Source organism: Aythya ferina, assembly GCF_964211825.1.
Source record: "Aythya ferina genome assembly, chromosome: 6".
In the NCBI taxonomy this organism is placed as follows: Eukaryota; Metazoa; Chordata; class Aves; order Anseriformes; family Anatidae; genus Aythya; species Aythya ferina.
Genome location: NC_140303.1, coordinates 28084176 through 28108473, shown reverse-complemented (window position 1 = coordinate 28108473; position 24298 = coordinate 28084176). Strand labels below are relative to the sequence as shown.

The window sequence follows — 24298 nt, the reverse complement described above, 5'->3', positions numbered from 1 at the left end:
CTTTTACAAGTGGGGAATTTGCTATCAGTGCTAGACAGCTTAAAAAACGTATTAGCCACAAATTAATAAAACCATCCCAATTTATGCAAAAATGAGGTTGCAGGGACCTGTTTCAGAATCCCTGGTGTCATTAAAAACAATCCTGCTGTTGCAAAAATCTTTTGATTGGGGCCACGTTTTGAAGTAATTTGGTTTTGTGCATCCTTTAAGATTAGAAGGTTTTGAATAAGAGCGCCTCTTCAAAATTGCTCCCTGTCTACCCAGGAAAATGGCAATAATTCACTGTTTGATTTGAGGGGGGCTGTGGTAATCATTAGGCTGTCTCAGGGCAGATGTCATTTGGTTTCTTCTAGCTTAGTTTAGGTCTGTGGTTAACTTTAGTTCCCAAAAGTGTCACTTTTAGCCTGAGAGAAAGAGGCTTGTGCAGGCTGTATTAAATAACGAAATGCACATAAATGAAACAGTCCGGTTTTTGTGTTTTGATCTGGCCAAAGTAATCTGCTTCGCTTCCCAAAGTTATGGGATAGATTGACTGACTGAATTAATATGGGGAGTGATACAGGATATTTGAACTCGTCGGTTATTTCATTCTGCTTTTTCCCAGCAGTAAAATGGATTTGTTCTGAAACCTGGAAAAGAAAAAAATAAACTTGGCAGATGTAGCCAGTTTGTGATTTATTCTGAATTTGTAGCCTGATCCAAACACCACTGAAGTCTGCGGAAATCTTTTGGGGGATTTCAAAAGGAATCTCGTCAGGCTCTTGATTAATATGTTGGGGAGCGGGGGTGTGCATGTTGGGGCCAAGGGAGCCTTGCAGAGCTCATCCTCTTTTTCTGGGGGGTTTGCATTCTCTCAGTGTGCATCCTTTCATGCAAGCCTCTCAGTGCTCCCTGAACCATATGTATTTGGATTAAAAGGTAATATGAGAAGAGCTGGGGAAAGCTGCAGCCAAGTTCCATTTTTATTGCTTCGAAGTGATGTGAGGAGGGACAGCAGGGCTGGCACCGAGGGCTGTGGGAACACCATGAGGGGCTGCTCTCGGGACGGGGACTTCTGCCAGTCCTGCTCCCCTCCTGGCCCAACCCTGCAGCCACGTGCCGGTGCTCACAGACCAACCCTGAGCAAATCTGGGGGTGCAAAGGCAATGGGGAGCCAAGGTGCGCTTTGGGGCTCAGCTTCATGGAGCAGCGTGTGTGACCGTCATCAAGCCTTTTAACCTTGCTCAGCATCTGGAAACAGAGAGGAGTAGTAATTGCAGCAGAATTTGGTGTGCGGCGTCTTTTAACTTCACACTTATTTGCAGTGTTTTCTAGACTGGAAATTTTCCAGACTTTTCTAGGATGGGAAAGGCCACTATGTTATACATAAAAATGAAACAGGCTTTGCATCTTGATTCATTCCTAACCTTATTACTGTGTGACAGGATCGGTTATCTCACAAGGGGTGGTATTAATTAAGGTTTACAAAATATTTTGCAATTCTTGGGAAAAATGCATCACAGAGTTATGTTATTACTTGTGCTATTTATTAGATGGCAGCTGATATGTGAACCCTTCTGCTTGTAAATGTCTCTGATTGCGTTTCAGTGTAAATTGCAAACTTTCAAACTCCTTTGGAAAATCTGGTTTTCAAAAATCTTACTCTTTTTCTCCCCCTTCCCCCCCCCCCCCCCAAAGTGGGAGGGAATCACAGATGATCTTTCACATGATTCTTCCAACACCCAGTCATTCATCAGCAGAGACTTAAAGATAATAAACTTTTTGTTTCAGGCAATTACTTAATCTCGACAAACTCCTGTGTTAAGCAGGGCTATTAACTGAGCAGGCCATAAATCAGCGTGTTGCCAGGTGGGTGAGTCTCCTGAACTGCAATCACTCTTCAGGACCTTCCAGAGACCCCTTCCCGTCTTAAGCGCCCTCATTACACAAGCAGCATGCTAACAACCCGCACTTTGCATGAGCTACCCAGAGAATCCACTGCAGACTGCACCGGGACCATTTTTAACACCAGTCGGAGAATTTGCAGGCCGAGGCAGGATGATACATGGCCGTTATTAGCCTGCACCAAAAGCACAGCTGGGTAAAACAGATAACTTCCTCACCCCCCTGCTCCTCAGCCCTCGCGCCTGGCTGAGAGCGGCGGGCTGCCGGGCGCGTGGCTAAAAGCCAGCTCATGCGCTATCTGCTCAGTCTTTATGGACTGGGAGTGCTTTGGGGACTGATGTCGGGGAGCGCGAAACCTCCCAAAATTCTTCTCTGAAGGCCACCGAGATGCTTATCACCTGGCTGTAAGTGCAAGCAAAATACCCAGCCCTGCGGTTTTGTCATGACTCTAGCAGAAAGCAGGCTTCTTTGCTTCCATTTCCAGAAAGAACTTCGGTCGAAACATGCAACAGACTCCATATGGGGTTTTTCCAGGCTTGATGTGTTCGATTTTATAAACGATATAAACAGACCTTTCATACAGAGGGGAAATTTTTCAAGCCATTGCCTATAGGAGCAGTTTGATTTCAGTTTGTTTTAGTGCCTGGAGGAGCATATGCATAAAGAAAGCAAACTTGCTTCTGTGGTTTGGATCCGAGAGGCTAGAAATGCCAGCGCTGCATTTGAAGCACAGCCTTCTCCTGAAAGATCGAGACAGGCTTTGTGGCGTGACAGGGACGGGTGTCCCCGCGATGGCAGCAGGCAGCCCCGCGGTGCCAGGGGCCGCTCAGGTAGGTCTGTGCTCGGGGCGGGCTGGCGTGCCCGCTCTTGCTGGCACCGACACCTGCGCTTGCACTGCTTTTGAGCGTGTGCTTGGGAGTTTTTCTTCTCTAAGGCTGCTTTCCAGCTCCTGCAAGTTGTGCCGGCTCCTTGTGCCAACAGCTCCCGGTGCGTTGTCGCTCCTGGACAAATCCATCCATCCCGATGGATGTGGGGAGATGTACGGTGTGCACAAACTGGCACACAGGAGGCTCCATCTGACCATCAGGCAGCACTTCTGTGCTGGGCGGGTGGCTGAGCACTGGCACAGGCTGCCCAGGGAGGTGGTGGAGTCTCCTCAGAGATCTCCAGAAGGCACCAGGATGTGGTGCTGGGCCCCCTGCTCAGGGTGGCCCTGCTGGAGCAGGTGGTGGCCTCCAGAGGTCCCTTTCGACCTCAGCTACTCTGTGACTCATTGGGTTAGTTTTAGGTCACCTTCTCATAAGCACAGTCTGGCCAGCGCCAGAGGCAGCTGTGTCCCCAGGACAGGCACCTTGGGGCCAGACGTGAAGCTCACCCAGCTGACTTCAGGAGGGGACGTGCTGGGTTAGTGGGGCCCAGTCAGCCATGCGGCCACACAGAACCAGCCTGGCCCCATAACAGCGTGTCTTGATGTGGGGACGAGTCGCCAAAGGAGGTCAAAAGAGCTGCTCTCAGCGGCAGCTGGGGCTGGAAGTGGTGGCTGGACTGCAGCCTGAGAGCCTTCTTTGCTCATTCTCGTACCAGCCATCTCCTGGAAAACTGGTTCAGGGAGTAGATCCAGCCAAAAACCTGTGCAATACAATTTCAGGTGATTAGTTTTCAACTGGATGAACTCCCTGAGCTGGCTAGGCGTGTGACTGTGTGAGCACCCGTGCCACCTCCGGGGAAGGGTGTGAACGCGTGGCTGGGGGCGTGAGGCAGGCTCCGTTTGGATGCTAAAAGACATCCCCATTGGTAGTCCCGCTCCGAGGGATGCAGCTTGGGATGATGCTCGTGAATAAGCTTTTATTTGCATGACTGGAAGGCGCACGGTCAGGGCTCCGCTAGACCCACTGTCAGAGGCAAAGTGTCGTGCAGAGAGCACTGCGCTCTCCCTCCCTTCTCATTGACCACTTTTGCCCCCTGGTACTCAGACAGGGTGGTTGCAAGAGCCTGAGGCTGCTGGGCCCCGTCCCTCTGCATCTCGCCCTGCAGAGATCCTGGGCTTGGTTGTGTCGGATGCAGCCGAGGGCATCAGAGTCCTCTGGGGCTCCTGCTGCCTCCCGCTTACAAATGCCGGTTAGTGCCTTCTCCACAGTGCCTCCACCTAATAGCAAATTACAGCTTAGCCTTTTATATTACTGATGATCAGAAGCTGTTGCACTTTTGAGAGCCGAGGAAAGGTTTGCTCAGATGCAAACCACGGCAGCAGCGGAGCCGTACAGAGCAGCACGGCTGCACTCACGAACCGCTCTAAGGGATGCGGCTCCCGCTGTGAAATGAGCCTTCACATGAAATGCATGGGGGAAGATGCTGCTGAAAGAGTTTGCCGTTCATTGGCCTAGTCCCAGAACACAGAGCATGCGATGGCAAATCCCCTTGGCCCTTTTTTTTTTTATTTTTTATTTCTGGAAATTGCTGCATCAGCTGGAGGTGCTTACTGCATTAGGATGCTACCGGCTTCCAAGCGGGCAGGATAATAACGGCGTTTGGAGAAAACTTCTCCCCTAAACTCACAGGCACGCTTCCTTCTATAAATGTATCTTTCTTGAGGGACCCATATGTTTGCAGAGATGGTCTTGAGATCCCGATTCTTCTCCCACAGCCGGGAGCACACGTAGCCCCCGTCCAGGCAGGCAACAGCGAGCCACCAGCTGCTCTGCCCCTCCGCCTGCCCGCCCCTCGCGCCCCGGGGTGCCTTCTGAGCTGCTCGGTGTGGTTTTGTTCTTCCCTCCATTCTCCCGCAGCAGCTGTTGGGAGAACAAGCCCCAGGATCCATCTGGCCCTCCAAGCTTCCTGGGCCGCGTGTTTGGTCGACAAAGCGGCGTTGGCCGCGCTGTAATACAAGAGTTACATTATAAAACTGCGACTTGCTAGCAAAGCAAACTGCCTTTTATTCGCTGCTGCTGCTGCCTTTCTCCCTTTAGAATTGCAGCCACGGCTGCTCCACAATGTAGCTTCAGATCCAAGTCAGTCTAGAGGGCTGCTTTTTTCTTTTTTTTTTTTTCTTTCTTTCTTTTTCTTTTTTTTTTTTTTTTCTTTCCCCTCCTCTGCTTTCTGGAGGAGTTGGCACGGCCCTGTGTTATTAGGACATAAGCCAGCTTGTTCTAGTGGAATTTCCTGTCTGATTTTAATTTCCCCCTCATTTTTTTCTCCCCCCTCAAAGTGAGACAGAAAAGCTTTTTAATTGCACTGCCGTAGGTTGGCCTTTCGGGATATTATTATTCTTATTAAGTACTTCCTGTTGGGATGCGGCACATGAGAAGTACCCGGGATCTCAGTGCAGTCGGGGCTTGTGGCCGCCTTGTTTGTTAATAACCGTCAGATTGGCAGCGTCCTCAAAATACATCTTGGCATGACAAGTCGGGCAATTAAGTGATTTTCAAGACTCTCAACGTTTGCAGCTCGAGACCTGCGGAATTAATAAGCTGCACTAGGCCTTCTTGGTTTTGTTTTCTGCTGTTCAGTAGCTGCAGCTCCTCGTTCATCTCACAGAGAGCCAGCGCCAGTGGGAAACTCTAGCTCTGGAAATCAGCATGGAGGTAGAAACGTGCCGTCACTTTGCCGATGGTTTGTTTTGTCCCAAGGAAGGATCCAAGGCTGGCTTAGCAGAAAAAAGTATTTTTCTTTTTTTTTTCTTTCTTTTTTTTTTTTTTTTAATTTCCCAGGAAGTGAAAGTCCTCGGCGATCTGTTTCAGAAACTTCCCGTGTTGGCAGATGTCACTGTAAAAAAGTCAAAGCACTCCAAGTTCATCACTTCCACGTTCTTCTTGTTTTCTAGAGTATAATAGCACGTAAACCACCCTGCTCTCTTCTGGGCTGTTTCTGACAGCAGCTGCAGGTTTCTGGAAGAAGTTTTCTGACGGAAAATGGCTCTGCTTTTCAGCCTCCTGCCGGCTCAGGCTATTTAGGGCTGCAGATGACGGCTGGTGGCAGCAATGCTGCTCTGGAGACATCGCTAATTATCGCGCTCCGTGTCAGGCAGACCTGGGCACCCTGCTGTGGGATTCCCCGGCCAAACCTGGCTGCCGAGAGCCCTTCTTGCACCTTATTTAAAAAATACGGATTCACCCCCTTATGGCTCCTACGTAGCAGTAACCCGAAGACCCTAGGAATCCTTGTAGAATAATAAATAATTCATCGCTTTTATTCACAGATGCCTACCTGAATGTCTGAAACTACTTTCACAGAGTTGTCTGCCGGCTGCAGAAAATCTGTTTTCTTGCCAAGAAGGAAAGTGCTCCAAAACCATACAGCTTTGGTCACGTGTGAAGCGTGCTGCAAAACCACCAGCTCCGGTGCAGGGACGTTGCAGAGGTCCTGGTGTCCTCGTGTCCCCACCGGCAGCGGCCGGGCTGCCCCTGGCAGAGAGGTGGAGGTGGGATGTCTGCCCCCAGACCTGTGGGGGCCAAGCCCCCGGGCAGCGCTTCAGAGCCAGCAGACAGCAGCTGAGGGATTTCAGGGCTTGATTTCTTAATGGTAAGAGTCGTCTTCTCTGTAGAAAATGTCAATGAACTCTTACATTTTTAATCTAAATTTTCCATGGAGAGGGAAAGGCCATTTTTAGCCTCACTGTAATTGTTCCAGCTCTCGTGCCCAGGAAAGGAATGACAGGTTTAATGTCCCTAATGACGGTCACGTGGCGTGGAGGAGGAAGCTGAGGAGCCCCCTGAGGAGCTCCAGGATGGGACCAACGTTAAGATGAGCAAGACTACCTTGCTTCCATTCAGGCCCCAGTTCATTTAAGCACTCTGCCTCCTTCTTGAGCTGGGGAAGAAATTTTGGGGGGACTGAGCCACTGGGCTGGCCAGCTCTGGGGGTCACCTGGGGGCTCATGGGAGAGGTTTGCTGTGTCTCATGGCTTTTATAACAGCTTTTATTATGCAGGCAAACCTAGGAAGGTGCTTTATTCTGCATAAAGTATGCACTGCATCCCCATGGGCATCCAAAGCCCATGTCCTCATTTCCGTAGTCTGCTCCTTGCAGTGCCTCAGTTTCTCTGAGTGTAAAGTCTGTCCTGCAGGTGCTTTGAGTTGTCTCTGCTATAATGCTTATTTTGAGTTTATTTTTTTCTTGTTGTTGTGTGTGCATGTGTGCGGTTTGGCAGCTGAAAAAGGGTAAGACATTTTCGATTATTTCTTTTATGCTTGACATATATCTGCATCCCAGCCCGGCCGCTTCCCCATCTCCCTCCCCACTACCCCCACAAGGTAGTTACCATCACCAGAGGTATTTGTCCTGTAGAAGTTGTTTTTTTTTTCTCTTTGTTGCTCACCTTAATGGGTAATTTGGCTTCTGCTGTGTATGACCTATGTTTACACTAAGCACGTTGCCTCCTCCAGCATCCTGAGGTGTTGTCTGAAAAAAAATAGTTTGATGAATCAGGCTGCCACCGTCTTTCCTCATTACACGTGTTAGAAGAAGAGAAAACTGGTTCTGGCTCCCGCTGGATGGGAACAGCTGGTTGGATGTGCTTCAAAACGGTCTGTAATAGCTAGGGTGGGAGAGGGGTCTCCCTTGGGTGCGCTGGTGGGAGCCCGCCTCCCATTTATCCTTCCCTTAATGTTCGTAGCAGGCCAGAATGAATCTTTGCCATGGTTTTACACATGAAGTTCCTCTTCTATTTTTGTCAAAGCCACTGAACAGGTAATAAAACAACGTAATAATTAACCGATAATAATTGAAGTATGCTGTATGAAAACCAAACCAAATGCTAACAAGCCAAACAAAAGAAAAGCATGCACGGTGCAGCCCTGTTTATAGTGCTGTCTGCCGGAGTCATTATACACGTTGATATAATAATACTGAGCACTTAATTACCACATCATTTTTAAAGCGCTGTATAAACATTAACCAAACCTCTGAGGTGGGGAGGTATTATTATCTCCATTTTAAGGAGGGGAAATTCTGACACGGCGAGGTTAGTCAGTAATTGAGCACCGTGGAGGCGGGCTGGAGCGGAGGCTGCAGCCTCGCGGCCGCTCCGATTCACACTGGGGTTTTGGAGGCTGCTGAAGCACCTGAGATGGCTCCACTGGGACCACGGTGCTGCCATCCAGGGAGGGTGGCTGTCCCTCCGGCACACCTCTGCACTTAGAAAACTTGCACATTGGTGTAACTTGCAACCGTGTAGTTATCTCTTCTGGAGGTAAGTGCGCACCTGGCGTATTTTGCAAAGCACCAAAACAGTGTTTGAGGCTCAGCTCTCCGACAGGGGCTTGGTGGAGCTGAGAGGAGGCTGCTGCCTGCGTGTGCCCCAGCCCCCTCCCCGCGCCGCCCGGAGGGGTGGCTGTGGGAATGGCTGTCCCCGTGGAGCAGTTAATATTCGGTGTGGCAGTACATGACTTCATCCAAGGAGAATCCCACAGGCGCACCAGTGTGATCTGCTCTGTCATGTTTCTGTGACCCAATTTTCCCCGTTCTTTGTCTCAGACCTTCCCTGACCCCAGCCCTATTATCTCTTCCAATAATTCACCCAGGCCATTATTAATGGTGCATTAACTTTGGCTGTGCTTTCAGCAAAGATGTTTTTCTTGTGCTTATTCATTCGCTCAACTCACTTAAACAGCGAGATCATTATTCTGGGGACGTCACATGAACACAAAAACACCTCCCTCGCCGACACCTATGGCCCTGCAGCACTTTGCTGGAGGGGCAGCGATCCAAGCACAACACCAGGACGCTCGCAGAGGCGGGCACGGGGACACCTATGGCCCTGCAGCACTTTGCTGGAGGGGCAGCAATCCAAGCACAACACCAGGACGCTCGCAGAGGCAGGCACGGGGGCTCCAGGAGCCACCCACACACTCATGCACCCAGGGACGGGTTCACCTCCCCTGCCTCCATGCCAGGACTGGGCGCTCTGGAGCCCAGCAGCTCTGAAGTGAGAAAGATCTTTGCACTAAGGCTGTGGAGCAAAGCACAATTCGCTGCGTGATGTTTCAGGACAAACCTGACGTTTGCCAGCGTAGAGTTGTTGGATGCCAAAATCACAGAATCACAGAATCACAGAATTTCTAGGTTGGAAGAGACCTCAAGATCATTGAGTCCAACCTCTGACCTAATGCTAGCAGTCCCCACTAAACCATATCCCTAAGCTCTGCATCCCTTTAAGTTGGGGGCTTTAAAAATGAATGCCACCTCTGATTTAACTAATGCTTGATGCTTTGGGCTGCTTTGGGTAATGAGTGAGTGAAGGGCACATCATGTTTGTTGTAGCTTTAACCTCACATTTGAGAGGAAAGAGAGACTCCAATATCCAAGAGAAAATAGGGGCAGCAAGAAGGGCCTTTGCTCCGGAGATGGGGAAAACTAAAAAGTGCCTCTTCTTGTGTCTTAGAAGCTCGTAGTGGTTGTTTCCCTGTTATCCTTTTCAAAGGAGCTGGAATCTGGAAAATAAGAAGTACAAGCTTCAGTGTCGCATTAAGCAGCATCCCACCACTGCCAGTGACAGGGAGGTGAGCTGAGCCAGCACCGCGCTGCTGCTGCTGCTGCGTAAACCCTTGCTGATGCTCACCAGCATCTTCTGGCACATCCCCATCTCATTTTTTCTGGGTCAGCTGTTGGCGCAAAGCTGCTAATGACACCGCAGTGACAGGATTGCGTGAGCTGTTGTTTGGAGAAGTTTTTCTGCCATTAATCCATACCAATCCAATCCCCCGGGGCTCCAAAGCCTTTTTCAGATAAAGTTGCAGTTTCTGCCTGCTGTGGTTGAGGTTTTCTCTGGGACCTGCTACATGTTTGTCTGTATAGGCTTGGGCAAGTTATGTTGCTTTACTCTGTTTCAGCCCTACTCAAGTGAAAAAAACACATGAGCATTGTTTGTCTTCCTAAGGAGCTTTGTTAGTCTTTGCAAGGCAGCTTGTGATCCCCTTATGAAATCCGTGTCATGCATCATAATAATCATAGGAAATCAAGCCAAAAGGCATCTCAAGAGGCCGCTGTTTTTCCCCTTTTGTAGTATGGGTGGCTTTGCAAATCTGTTAGAAAAAAACCAACATGATAGGTATTGAATTATTCTGACAGCAATCTTTTACTTTTTTTCTTCAACAAATGACTTCTCCTGTTGATTGCGAAATGACCGTGCTGATGGCAAAGGAGCTTCTTCCTGGAGGAGGCTGTCGGACACCTGTAGGAAAACCACGTCTCAGCCCACCTGATGGCTCGGCAGCATGCACGTGCTTTAGATAAACCCCCAGGAGTCCTGAGCACATCGGGTGGCACAGAGGGTGTGTGTGGGGGGGCTTCTGGGCTGTCTCCGAGCCCTGGTCTTGCTGCAGCACTCCAGTTGCAGACGGGTTGCAGGGAGTGCATGTTTGGGCTTCCCCCATCTGAGTCTGTCCCTGCTACTGGGGACCACTCCATGTTTCCAGCTCTGCCCCTCTCACTGGAGAAAGGGCTTTCCAACTTATTTTTCTCAAAGTGAACCACAAGTGAAACCTGATTCAGTGGTAACAGGTCTGATTTCTTTTCTTCTGCTGCCTTTTTTTAAGTGATAAAGTGAAGCTTGAAGTATTTGGAATAGAAAAAGTTTGTTTGACCCTTCCTAATTCTCCTTTTTGGGCTCAAAAAGAGCAGCTGCGGTGGGTGATGTAAGAATGGCTCCTTTGCTCGCTGTACAAACCCCTACGTGCAGTGTGTGTTTCTCTTGAAGTGCAGGTTTATCTGCAGAGATAATCAAAAGCCTGCATCATCCTCAAAAAATGCCTGTTTCTGATGCCTCCCTCCCCGATTCCTGGGATTTTCGGCAAAGGGACATCCCCTTTAAACCTACATTTCTGCTTCATATCTCTTCCCTTTGAAGAGATATGAAGTGTCTGGCTGGCCTTTGAATAGGCAAGGATGAGAATAGAGCAGTGGGAGGTCCGTGTCTTGCTCATAAACCTTGGCCAGAAAATCAGTTCTGACAAGTGGGGACAGGTAGCGACGTCTTTCCCCTTATCGGGCGGTGCGGCGGAGCAGACGCATTCCTGCAGGAGGAGCAGTTGGGGGCAAGGTGGGGCCTCCCAGCCTCGCCGGCGTGTGCTTCACCCCAGGAGCTGCGTGCCACAGCCTTAATGAGGAGCGATGTTATTTCAGTGAGAAAACACCCTGTTTTTCCATCGGCCCTGCCCCTTGGGTGCTGCTTTGATTTCTCCTTCGGTTTTTCTCTTCCATCCGTGGGAGTTTTTCTGTTGTCGCAGAGCTGTGGGACCTTGGGAGATGTCCCTCAGTGCCTCCTCACAGAAACATGGCCCGGATTTTTCCTGGGGGAAGGCGTTCGCCAGGCCTCCCACTAAAAGCTTCCTCACTCTGTGTAAAACAATCATCATTAGTGCTAATTGGGCAGCTTTGGGGTTAAATCTGCAAAGATTGCTTGGGTTTGGTAAATCCTCTGCCACCGCAAAGCAGATAATGCTAAACAAAAGATCGCCTTGATTAGATTAAAGTTGGCAAATTCATTGCCCTAATCATCATATTGCCCTTCCCGTGGCTATTCAGGAATACATCACCATGACTTACTTGAAGTAATTGAATATAATTGTCTTTTTAACTCCTATGTGTAAAACATCCATCTTTGTTAGCGGCGTGCGCTGCTGTCCTGCTGCCAGCTCCCTGTCCTCTTCAGGAGGGGTGGGAAGGAGAAGCAGAGTCGGGCTGACGGTTATGAATTGGTAGCTGATTGCCTACAAAACCATTCATTATTTCTGACCAAGCACCTGGAAGAGGAGAAAAAGGAGCAACACCAGCCACTGGTTGGCTTGGCTGCTGCTCCCAGGCAGAGGAGCAGAGGGGAGGCCCCAAAAGAGGGACGATGCAGAGGGAGGTCACCAAAGAGGAGGAATTGCCGACTCTGCCACCATCCAAATAGTCTGAAATGCTAAAAACAAACCAACCGTGCCTGTGGGAGGCAGGAAATTAATGGATTTTTTTCTCCCATTAATAATGAGAGGTGTGAGGGATTCCTTTCAGGTGTCGTTTTTGTAGCAGCAGATAGCCCGGAAAGGAGGCCCAGCAACAGGCACCCCGTGTGTTCCTATTCCCAGCTCTCCTGAGTGACAAGGAAAGACTCGTTTTGCACTAAAAGTTTTGATATTAGCTCAGCCATCACTCACTGTCAGTAGACAGTTACAGAACAAGATGTAACCTGCCTTGTTTTTCAGAGATTCAGAATCCAGCCTGTTAACAGCTTCATCATTACTAGTGAGTTAAACTGGTCCACAGAAGGGCTAGGGATGATGATGTGACTCCCCGTACCACTGAAACCTTGCCACGAGTGGCCACCCTGTTTTGGGGAGGATGCTAAAATTTACCAATGGGGATGCCAGCTGGGCTGTGCAGGTTGTCTGCAGGGTCACAAAAGAGTCCTTGCTCCTTTGGATTTATGTTCATGGAGTAGTTATGGGGTGAGTGCTGCAGGGAGCCCAGGCTGGTAGAGGTGTCTGGTCCCAGGGGAGGAGGGCAGCAGCTCCAGGTGCCTGCCAGCCTGGGCAGCACTTTGGGCTGAGCGTGGGTTTGGTGAGACCAGGGACTGCTGCGCTCCTGACCTGGAAAAACACTGGCTGCCTCTTAAAACGAAGTGTCCTTGTGCGAGGGATCGTCCCTCCCCAGGACGAGCAAAGGGTGAATCCCTCTCCTGCCAAAGCAAATCCTGAAGGATGCAAGTTTATTCTCTGCCTGAGCTGCTTTGGGGGAAGGAGGGGAGGGGAGCAGCAGGGGGGGAGCAGCTAACAGTTACCCTTCTGTGTCCTGACATCAGGCGAGCTGCAAAAATGCTCCCAGTGTATCAGGTCGTGCGCGGTGCCAGCCCTGCGCCGGAGCACGGAGTGCGAGTCTGCTGTGGAGCCTGAAATACTTTCCACCCCGACTACCTTCGCCTAGCGCCTTTCAGCGGAGTTGGCAGGAGGCTTGTTTTTGTGTAGTCTCTCACCTCTCCCGGCAGCCCGGCTGACGTGCCTGTGCCGCGCTCAGGGCTTTGTGCGCTGCGATGGGGGCAGGAGCCGCAGATCCTCGGGCTGATACGCGGGGAAGGACGCGCACGGGGATTTCGCCCAGGCTTCGCGCGACGCAGCCAGGAGGAGTGCAGCCTCGTCGCACGGAGTCGGCGTAGCTCCGTGACGGCTGGAGTCACGGAGGCAAAAGGCTGAATTTTAAGTCTTCGATAGAGAAAGAGCTTGGCACTGCGGGAGTTTGCTCAGCATCAGCGAGAGACGTGGCCCAAGCCTTGGCACTTGGGGTTTGGATGGTGCTGTCCCACTCGACAGTGAGATGCTACCTTTCGCGGAGGCAAGTGGCAGTGAAACGCTGAGTGCAGACTGGGTGTCGAGGTGCTCACTTAGGAGGTTGAGTTTGGTTTGCTTTCGGTCTGCAGTCAGACAGAAGGGCCTCTGCCAGAAGCCATCGAGAGGATAGGAGGTGTTGGGACAATGTCAAGTAATCTTCTGTGAAGAGCATCAGACTGCCCGCATAGGCAGAGCAAGACCAGCCTCGCGCGTTACAGCCCATTGCTGGTGCAAATCTAGACAGCGGCTTTGTGACAGAGGGCGACCGTATGGTACCGGTACAGAGCCTCTCCTATTTCTTTAGTTTCCGTATTTGTTCTTTGGTATTTCTTCAGTTTCCATAATTTTAGCAGGAGAGGCCCAGGCAGCCGGGCAGCGTTGTCAGGGTTGGTGGGAGAAATAACCTGATAAATTTTGCATCAGCTCGACTCACTCAGATATTCTTGCCGTTAACTTTTGGGGTCAATAATAAATAATAAAACCTGTAGATTTAATAAGTCAATGTAGGTGTTCTCTGCCTTTTGAGACCACTTTATCTTTCCATCAAAGATGAAACAAGCTTCTCAAATGAATAAAAAATAGGGCCTCAAGTGATTACAAGTGAGAGCAATTTGGGCTCCTCTCTCAGAAGCTGGCAGTAGGCACTTTTGAGCCACTTCTGAATGCCTTCACGATTTGCATTAGTGCTGCTCTCTCTGTTAGGTTTTTAGGTAAATATTTCCAGCCTGTGTGTACAGACCTTCGGGAGAGGTGCTTGCTGCCACTCCAGGCGTGGGGGACAACACAGGTCTGGATCCCGCCAGGCTCTGTTGAGTCTGATTTGCGTTGCAAGTCTAGTTTTCCTTGGTGCTTCCTATAATCTCCTCAAGTTCAAAGAGCGCTTAGCTGCTTGTCTTTGTCAAAAACCCTGTTGGAGATCTTTTATGTCGAAGATGTAGGATTTCTCCGCATGACTTTGATTATTTATTCATTCCACTTCTCTGGTGTATGATAGCGCTGATATCATGAAGACCCCTTGTCTTGCACTGCTCTTGCTCTGAAATTCATGGAGATTTAGTGCCTTTGAAATTGTTTTAAAAGGAAAGGAAAAGTTTTTGAAGTCCCTTTTTTTTTTTCTTCTTCTTCTATTCCCCTCCACAGTGCCGCAGCACATTTTTCCAGCCTTCCACGCTCCTTTGCCAATTGACATGCGCCACCAGGAAGGACGATACCATTACGAACCTCACTCTATCCACGCTATCCACGGGTAAGTCTTGCACCTCTGCTCCTGAGCCTCGCTAAAACCTTGGCTGCCCGTGCTGCGCCGAATCTCTGCTGAAGTGTGGGGCACTTGGTGCCCTCCTGGCTGTACAGCTCCGTTAAACCTACAGAAGTGCCGAGCAGCGCTGGGATGGGAGTCCTGGGGTTGGGGTTGGCGTGTGGTTTTGCGCCCATGGAGTTTCTCACGTCACAACATACCTGGGTCCTTTCTGGCACTGTCTTGGTGAAGCCCCAGTGCTGCGCCTGCTGTTTGTAGACCCCCCCGTGCTGTTCCTCCCTGCCCTGCGGTTTTGGGGAAGATGGTGAAAAGCTGCCAGGCATGCCGTAATTGGGTTTGCTTTCATCGGACAACAGCCCAGACAGGCTGAGTGGTGTTTACAAAATGCAGTAAAGAGGTAGGTCCTCATGCGGGTGTCCACATGCGCTCTGGAGGGGCAGGACCATGGGTTTTGATGGTGACCTCTTGAGAGCACCCTGGTCTCTTGGTGGCTGATGGTCAGTGAGGACAAGCACTGACTGGGGGCTGTGCAATCATGTTGATCTCCTAATCTGGGACATGACAGCCCAGTTGTCCTTGGAGAGCAGTGAGGACACGTTTATAGAGAGATTTGGGTTCACCTGCTATGGTCTTTGAGCAGGGCAGGGAAAAAGGAGTCAGTGGACTTGTGAGCAGGAGGCTGTAGTGACCATGTGTCCGGGAGGGTTACTTCTTATCCCTGAAACATGCCATCCCCATGGGAGATGAAGAACAGCCTGATGAGGTTGGTGGTCCCACAGCTGCCCCGAAATCCCTCAGCTGGTGGCTGTAACCTAAGGGGCAGTCCCAGGGCGCTCAGCGTAGGGGAACCCACAAGAGCTGGAAACATTTTACAGGAAGAGCAAGGGAAAGTGAAATAGGGCTCATCAAGTAAAAAAAATCTCATCTCTGTTGTCTCCATAAGGGTCAGCTCTCTGTGGCTTTGCAGGGCTGTTTTAAAGCCGTGCTTTTTCTGGACAGGTGTGAGCAGGGAAACAGTCCTTGGGAGGCAAGCAAAGCAGAAACCGGTAACCATGAGATCTGTGGAGTCTCACGGCTACGAGGGCTTTATTCCGATTCCAAAATGCTGCGGGAAAAAATGATAGGGCATTCCCCTGGATCGTAGCAGAAGACAAGTCGTTGTCTTTTTGGCTGGCAGTCAATTTGACTGGATGTTTAAAGGGGCAGAGCAGCTCCTTCCACACTGCGTGCAAAGGGGAATAGACAGAAAGGTTGCTGAAGTGGGAAGCCAAAACTGGGGATTTAGGGGGGCTGAATGAAACAGTTCTGATCTTGCCTGCGTGTACATATAAGAATTGTAGAAGAAAAGAACACAGATTAACTCAAAACTGCAGTTGGAGACAGGTAATAAGCCAGAGCTACGGCTTATACAGCAAACGTAGACTTCTGAAAGAGACGTCTTCAAAATTGTGGTTTGGAGAGAGGGTGGCAGATGCTCAGATGTTTGGCACAAGTTATGTGTGCCCCAGGAAGCTGGATAAAGTCAGCCCCAGCATGCTGCTACAGGGCATGACTAGGTCTGTCCTCTCACCGGGCTGGCACTTGGGAAAGCATGCAGTGACCACACTCCCCTTCACTCCTCCTGGGGCTGCATCTGCCCAGGGGCACCATGGCAGTGATTTTGGTAGGGCCACCGAGCAGGCTGTTCTCCAAAATGCAACCCAGAATTTGCCAGTTAGTGCCACGTACCCAGGAATCGTATCCCCCCATGATGGGAGCCAGCATTTTATCACATTGGGGTTCTCCAACTGATCAACCCTGGCCAAGCATACAGTGCTGGCAGATCAGGTGTTCGGTTCATTTGTGCCAGTATTAATACTCTGCTGTCCTAGCAGTGGCCACGTTTGTCCATCAGGTGACCAAGAGTGCCCTGCTTAGGGTCTGGGTAGAGTTGTCTGTAAATACCTACTGTCCTTACTTGGGGCCCTTCGCCTTCCCAGCAGTAGCTTTCGCTAAAATGACTTCTGAAGTACCAACAGGAAAGTTTGTTTGTTGGTCTTAGAAGAGGAAACAGTTTTCTTGGAAACTGTGGGTAAGATCAGACTTGTTACTTGGACATGGTGCTGAAGTGTGAATGGGGAAACACTCAAGTGGCGTTGCCAACCGCTTCTTGGCCATGTGGTTTTTTTTGTGCAAAGATTTCAGTGGTCTTTCTGAAGCTGCAGAAGGTACCGTGTTTGTTGACTGCAATATCAAATGCAGCTTTTGTGAGCGTGCAAGTGTGTGCATGTGTCAGTGCCGTGTCCTGGGCCTTATTCTGCTATCAATTAAAGAGGGTTTTCTTCTGCAGCTACAGCAAAGCCTGTGTTTTAAGATCAAGGGAATACTGCTTCTGTCTAGCTCTCTTTTCCAAGCATGCAGACTATGGCATAACCACATTGGGAAAATCCTTACCAGCTGTGCAGTTAATCTTCACCATTTTTTCTCTTAATTTTATCTGCAAATGTTTAAAACTCATCTCCAGCCCTTTCCTCCTGTAGTTTTTGTTCTTCTCTCATGCCTTCCCCTTACTCCTCCAGTCTCTGCTCCAGATATCACAGCATAGTGCTCACCACCCCTCACTGCAGGATGTCCAGCATGAAATCATCCAGAACATGGTGGTGGAGCTGGGCTAGGATATGCTTAGCAGTTGCGGCTCTTGTTGGCCTGGCTGGGTGGACTCTGTGGGCACTGTTGAACCTCTGGAAATTTGTACTTCATCCTGGTGGTGCAGAAACCCATTCTTCTGTTTAGAGTAAATAACTGGTTGGAAGGGGGAAAAAAAAGGCATATTTTCATTCTAGAAAATTATGGTAGATGTTTGGAAGAAAATTAGCGTCTCTGAGTTTTGGCTTTATGATTAATGGGATCACTGCCTGACAGAGAGCCCCCAATTCATCAAGCCCATATTCTAGCTGTCTGCTGTCTTGCTGGTACCAAAATTAACTAATTACATGAACATTGCACAGCAAATTAAATGTAGTCTCTTTTGTTGCTAACTATGGGGTCTTATTATCCGCCTGCTGCGTTATGTCAGAGGTTTGTTCCTGATTGCTTGATGTGACACGGCCGTGTGTGCCTCTGCACCGCTGTTTGCTTTGGGGCTAATGTTAGCATACATGTAAGTTGTTTTATCCTAACTGGAGGGAACTCATCTGCAGGTCCCCTGAGCAGGAATTTTGGCACCCTTTTATTGAGAATATGGTGGGAATATGGAAAACTCAAACAATAAAAGGCAAGCACCAGGATAGGCCTGAATGATTTTCTGCATTTCTGCTCACTGTTTCTGTTTTTGTGTTCCAGTCGCTTCCATGTTAAGCATGTTGAGGGCTTGAGTCTTCCTCACTGAGCATTTAGTATATATGTCCAGTTGCTGGTCAGAGTGGTAGTGCCTTGAAATACATTTCTAGAGATCTTTATCTGGATAAAATAGTGTTTCTCCAGTCAATAGGACATCTCACTTTTCTATACAACCTCTGGTATTTTTACTGACTTGGTGATAACCACTTTTTCGTTTATGGAAGTGGTGTCTTTTTTGGCATTAAGAACAATTTGGCAGAATCATGGTGCTTACCTGGCTAGTTTAGCAAAATTAAATATTTCATTCAGATGATCCTTGAGCTCTGCTGTGCAAATCAACAGAAACATTGTGGATTTGAGACATCAGCTTGGATTTTGATGTTTATGGTTATATGGAGGATGAAAGGAGAGGCAGGACTGTAGCACAGTGGACACCATGAAAGTGCAGAGTGGAGCAAAACTGAATGTGAGAGAAAATCTCTTCCAGGACTGTGGAAGTCCAGCAGAATGAAGGAAGGAAATTGCACTGGTACATGTAAATTGCATGAGGCACCAGTTCTCCAAAACAGTGTTCATTTGATGGAAATAACAGAAATAAGTTTGCAGATTCCTTTTGTGCATCATTGCGATAGTGCATTAACTTGCACAGCCATGTTGTTTTTCCCCCCAGGATCTTCACCTGTTCTGTAGCACAGGGTGGCCCATGCTCCATGGATGGGGAATGATGGGTGTTACGTGTGGCTCTTGCATGCTGCTTTTCTTGATTTGTCAGAATTTCACTCTGAAACACTGGTTTTAAGGCAGAGCACAGGTCAGCGTTACCTGAGTGAAAGTCCTCAGCAGGTTCAAAGCTGAACCAAGGAGATTCACTTCATACATTAAAATAAAGTCCTTTTCTAGCAGAGGGGATAGTTGGTATTTTAGTGAGCTTCTTCATGAAAGCTCGCTCCACTGGAGCCCCAACTCTGCAATAACTCCCTCCTCTGTACACCAAGGGGACTCTTCGAGGCAGCTTTGGAAGATCAAGCCCTTAACTACAGAGGGAAGCTGCTGGCAGAGACGGCAGGTGAGCACTGATAGCTCCCTTCCACTCCCCACTTTTAGGTGTGCTTAGCTACTCTCGACTATTTTATTTCTAAAGCACAACAAAAATAACAAAAAAACTCCTTAGCTCAGCTTAAAAGTCCCTGCCAATGCAAGAGCCTTCAGGCTAACCCTTGTAAACAGCATGCCTAGGCTTGACTCAGCAAGAAGCTTTTTAACAGTAGCTCCTAAACTGTGGTTAAAACCCATCAGGCATTACACAGTGTAACAAACAAAAGCAGACTTGTTTTTCTACTGACATCCCGGTGGTGTTACAGGATGCAGTTCTGACATTATTTATTAACAAAATATTGTTGTTGCTCTTCTGTCCACATATCAAAGTAATTTTAGGGGGGGGGGGGGGGGGGAAAGAACAGTCTAAGCTCATAATCACAAAATTTCATGGTTTTTGTAAGGACTCATTTGTCCCGAAGACCTAAAGATAGAGAAGATTCCACCTCCATGATAATGTGTAGTTGCCCTTAATTTCCCTTGGTAGGGTTTTTATCTGGATTAATCACGGATCTTCCTGCATTTCCCTGAGATCTTAATATATTACAGATTTTCCCTGATATTCAGCCTACACCATTTTCCTTTATCTGATCCTATTACCCCTCCTTGTTGAAGTTTGTTTTCTTGTCACTATGTTAAAAATTGCAGAACACCTTTTCAGGATTGGCTCCAATGCTCCCAAGCACATTAGGCAGAGTGATTCACAGGCGGGCAAGGTGGCTGTTAAACTTCTCATCATAAGAAGGCTGTGGCTTAAGTGTTTACAAAATGGCCAAATTTAACCTCGAAACCACGATTTTCCATGTCGGGTATCTGTTTCAGACTGGTTTTCTCTTTCCTTTGTTTTGTTTTTGTGAGATTCAGCCAAGGGAGGCCAAGTGGGGTTAAGGGAAAATATGTTGTTTAGCCATACAAAAAATAATAATCATCATCTTATAATGGTGCTCTGAGAAACACCAGTGTCTCCTACTTTAGGGTTGGAATTTGCTACTGTCACAGATGTGCCTTTTTCTGTACATATTGGAAAAATAAAATTAAAAACAAAAATATAGGGGAGAGGTGCTAGAGTTTGGAGGGAAATTTTCCGAGCACCCCATGGCACTGACCGTGCTCCAGCCCAGCCGACAGGGGGTGTCCCATCAGAGCTCTCCATTTTCTGTCAGGGCTTACACTCATCCCCTGCACCCTGCACCGTCAGGAGTACGTAGAGCAGCTTCGGTTGTCCTTGGAGGACAGTGCTCTTGTGAGGCTCCAGCTTTGATCCCACCAGGCAGCTTGGGATGGGACCCAGGTAAAGGTTGTTCCCACAGCACAGACACTGCTGGGCTGAGCTGCAGAACGTATGCATCAATAAAACGTGTGCATTTTCATATTTGCTCTGCTACCAGAGGAGAAAATCTTTGGCAGGTTGTGATTGATGGTACTGTGCTGCTTTGGAGATAGAGCGAGCTCCCTCCGGAGTCAAAGCAAACAGCTGCTCAGAGAGGCCTTCTTATGTGTTTTGCAAACTTTTACGACTTTCACCAAATAGACACGTTGCTCGTTTGGGAAACAGGTTTGGGGGCTCCCACATCCAATTTATTCTTTTCCCTTCTTTCCCACATGCTTCTTTTATTTATTTAAGAAAATAAGAACGTGCGAGTGCACGATGGTTTGCAGAGGCTGGTCCCCTTCAGAAGGCTGGTTCAGACCTCTCCCTGCTCTGTAATTAGCAGGAGTGTGTTGCTTTTAGGTGGCTCTTTGGTAACCTACAGGAGGTGATTTGGGGAACTATCAATACCGCTCTCACTGTAAAACTACCAGGATTAACACTTGATGGTTACTTGATCCTTCTCTAGGAGACTACAGATGAAACTGCTCTTCTGTTTTAGGAGCTGGAAAAACTACTTTAATTCCATCTGTGCTTTCATTTTCCCTTCTCTAAAATGTCCTTACAATAATTCTCACCCCTTAATGTTTTGAGAGAAAAGTCGGGGCTAATTAGCTGTCTGAGACTCTTTCAGCTCCCCAGAAGGGGCTTGTGGCATGTTTTCAGGTCTCAGGACTTTCCTGTACACAGTGTACCCGCCTGTGCAGAAACTGAGAAGGTACACGCTTAACATTTTCTGACCTCAGTACGATGACATGCTAATCCAAAATCGTGATCAAGGCATGAATGTTTCTGTAGGTTTTTCCAATCTGGATAAATCATTCTAGGGGAATAAATCTCCCTTTTGAACCTGGTTAACAAGTTTCACGCATTTTTCATTATAAGAGGTATTTGCACATCTACGCTGTTATGAAATTGAGAAGATAGTTTCATCGTATGTATTTAATTAAAGTTGTCAGAATACTTTCAAAAACTCAGAGCTGAAATCCAGGGGGGACCTGAAGGTGCATAGTTTTTGAGTCACTAAAGTATGCAGTCAGATGCAAGGTCCTGCAAATCAGACTTGGAAATGTTTGGGTTGGATCTTTGGTTTCTGTGTGCTGCCATCGTCACATTGGAGTGAGGGGCCTCAGTGAGCTCAGGTGGAGTCGTGCCCATTAGCACTCGGTGAAAATCTGGGCCACCAAGCTGCTGGGGCTGTGACACCACAATTTACTGAATGAAAAACTGCAGCTCTAATTTAGCCTAATCACCACCAGAAGTGTAAAAATGGCTAGGAGGTTTTACTATTGGGAATAAGTGCCTGATCTCTCAGGTCTTTTATGTAAACCTTTGGCATGTGTTCGTTTAATATGATGTCACTCTGTAATCCACCGCTGCTTTTAAATGTCATTCTCAGAGCTTCATGTCAGCAAGTCTTAAGTGATAATCCCTCTGCTTACATCACTTTACAGTAGATTAAAAGTGACTTCATGCTTCTACCTTATCCGCTGTTAAGCTTGTGCTTTAGGAGAAATTTATTTGAACTCTCTTCTCCCACTGCTTTCTCAAGAGTTTCTAAAGAGAGTAAGGGTCTTTCAGAACCTGTCTTAATGGTATATCCCACTTTCCTTTGCTTTTAGCATCCTCTGAAAACAGATAAATGTTTGGTGCCAGTCTCCTGCCCTTTCAAGCCCCAATGTCATGAATTTGTTTCCTACCAGTTTTCTTTCAGCTAAATGCAGAGCGCTGCCCCTCCTGGCCTTTCCTTTTTCTTAATCCTAAATAAATCCCCCTTCTAGATGGTGTTTTCCCTCTCATCAGCTTCTTATAGTTGTGAGGACAGGACACAGTGAAGACTTATTTGCCTCAGTACTGCTCCTGTGTAGCACCTTCTGTCCAGCACAGGGGTGCGCAGGCTCCCCATTTCTGCTCCTGTAGCTCCTAGTTAAACTTCTACTCCATCCTGTAGCAAATTCTTTTTCAGCCTACAGAGCTCTCTTGGCAGTTCGCCTCCCTAGTTCACCCTCCTTCTTTTCTGCCTGAATTTCACCCTCCTGCTCCTAGCACACCTCCTCCTGTAACACTCCCCTCCAGATACTTGCTGCATGTTGTCATATCCTTCCTCCTGCAGTAATGAATTGGCCAGGCTGCAGCCTGAAATGTATGCTCAAATATCAATCTGCTCAGCCTCCTCATTTTCATTGTGTTTCTCTGAAATCCTTCCAGTGTGTGTGGAGATAAATGGACAAAACCCATCCATCCTACTGGCTTGCTAAATGAAGGTTGCAGCACATCACTTTTCAGGTGCTGGTTAATCTGGATTCCCAGCTACCAGTGGCCATGGGAAGCAAATAACACAAGGTGCTGAGAGATAAAAACAAATAGCAGGATTGCTGGCCTGTGATCCTGGAAGAAAAATGCAGGGTTTGTAATGTCCATACAGAGCGGAAATTTTAAAATCTCATCCAAAAGTTCCCCCCACGCAATAAAGTGCAGCAAAGTCAATTTACCCTGGAAGGATGAAGGACTGAGTCAACTCTGCTGGGATTAGAACATGTGGTTCGAGGGATCCTAGGTATTTCGGGTCTGATTCTCAGACCACCCAGATGGCTGGGGGGAAAGGAAAAAATAATAATAATAATAAAAAAAAGGACCCTATTTGTCAGAACTCTGGATACCCTGCCTGCAGCTAACACCGTGCACTCACATCTGCACAAATCAAAGGGCAGAGCTGGGTGCTGTTACTCTGACAAATCTCAGATCTGCAGAGCACTCCTGCGGGAACACATGCGTTTAAGTGGGCTTCCTAGATCCCCGAACCTGACACTGAACCACGTATGTATGTTTTTTTTCTGTGTGCCAGACCATTTTGAGAATTTGTGATTTTACACAATTTTCTGCCTCAGAGGCTTTTCATGTCTGTTCTTTCATGTTTCACCGTACAACTAACAGAGCTAAAGTTTAGAACATTACTCAGGGGTCAGTTTTTAAAAAGTGCCTTTGTGATTTAAGATCGTAAGTCCCACTGTACTGGGTCTGGCTAACAACATTATTTTGAAAGTGGGTGTTGTGGGTTTCAAAATAATGTTGACCTTTAGGGCCAGCTTGTCAACTGCTAGAAACACAAAGGCACAGTGAGCTTTCCAAACACAGCACATTCCAGTTAATGTCAAACTCTCCCAAGCTCTATTGGAGCTCAGGACCCCCAAGCCAGCCCTGGTAAAGGAGTTAAGTACCTAGAAAATAAGAAAATAACTGTAAAGAACATGTTAATGTGGATATTTGGAGTCCAGTTTTCAATACTGGGTTGTACAGCTCTTGAGTTCCTGTAGTGCTGATGGGGATGTTTTCTGCCCAGTCTTCTCTCTCCGATAAGGCCATGCATGTGGCAAAGTTTATGGAATAATGTGGTATGGAAAAACTGTACTCGAGGCATACTGGTATCATAGGACGGACTCCACTTTAAGAGCAAATCTGCTGTGTGCCCCACACTCACTTTATTGGCATGTATGGGACTGGGTTGTGATACAGTTGATGGTGGTAGCTGATAGTGACACAGGAGATTGTGACCCTTTTAGGAATTTTTACACTGATACTGGGGGAACACCTTGCAGTGTGGCGGGAGCCAGGCAGATAGGACGTATCCTCTCCCACCCCCCAGGCAGCAGAAGGACCCACACCGTGGTGTCCCCACTGCCAAGTACCTGCTGTTGGATTAAATGTGAGAGTTGGGTTCCAGTGCCAGCTCCTGCCCTTTCTATAAGTATTTCTTTTGTACAGGCCTCCTCACAGCAGAGGTATTTCTTTCTGCCTCAGCTCATTTTCCCTCTCTTACACTCCTCCCTACCCATGTCACTTATAAGAACAGCTGGGTGCACTCAGGTGTGCATGGAAAATATGCCAGGGTTTCACGTGGAACTGAAATGCTCACATTGAGCTTTCTCTCAGTTCCAGTCTCTCTGAAAGATAAACGTGTTCCTAAATCCTGTGAGGGCCTTTGAAATCTTTTCCTTTTGATCCTGTAAAAGCATCCTGAATAAGAATTTGTCTTACTACTCCTCTTGCTTCTTCATGGAGTCTTTCCTAGCTTGG

At 48.1% G+C, this 24298-nt stretch overlaps 1 protein-coding gene across 5 annotated transcripts in view; it reads left to right on the top strand.

Moving 5' to 3' along the window:
• Positions 1-24298, top strand: part of GLI2 (GLI family zinc finger 2) — a 297910-nt gene that overhangs the window by 216245 nt on the left and 57367 nt on the right. For 4 of the 5 annotated variants that reach the window (XM_084523598.1, XM_084523599.1, XM_084523600.1 and 1 more), the window contains one exon: positions 14325-14430. The exons of the other annotated variant lie outside the window; for it this stretch is intronic. In XM_084523598.1, coding sequence (XP_084379724.1) covers positions 14325-14430 — 106 coding nt within the window. The remainder of the gene's footprint in view (positions 1-14324; positions 14431-24298) is intronic. 5 annotated transcript variants of the gene reach the window in all.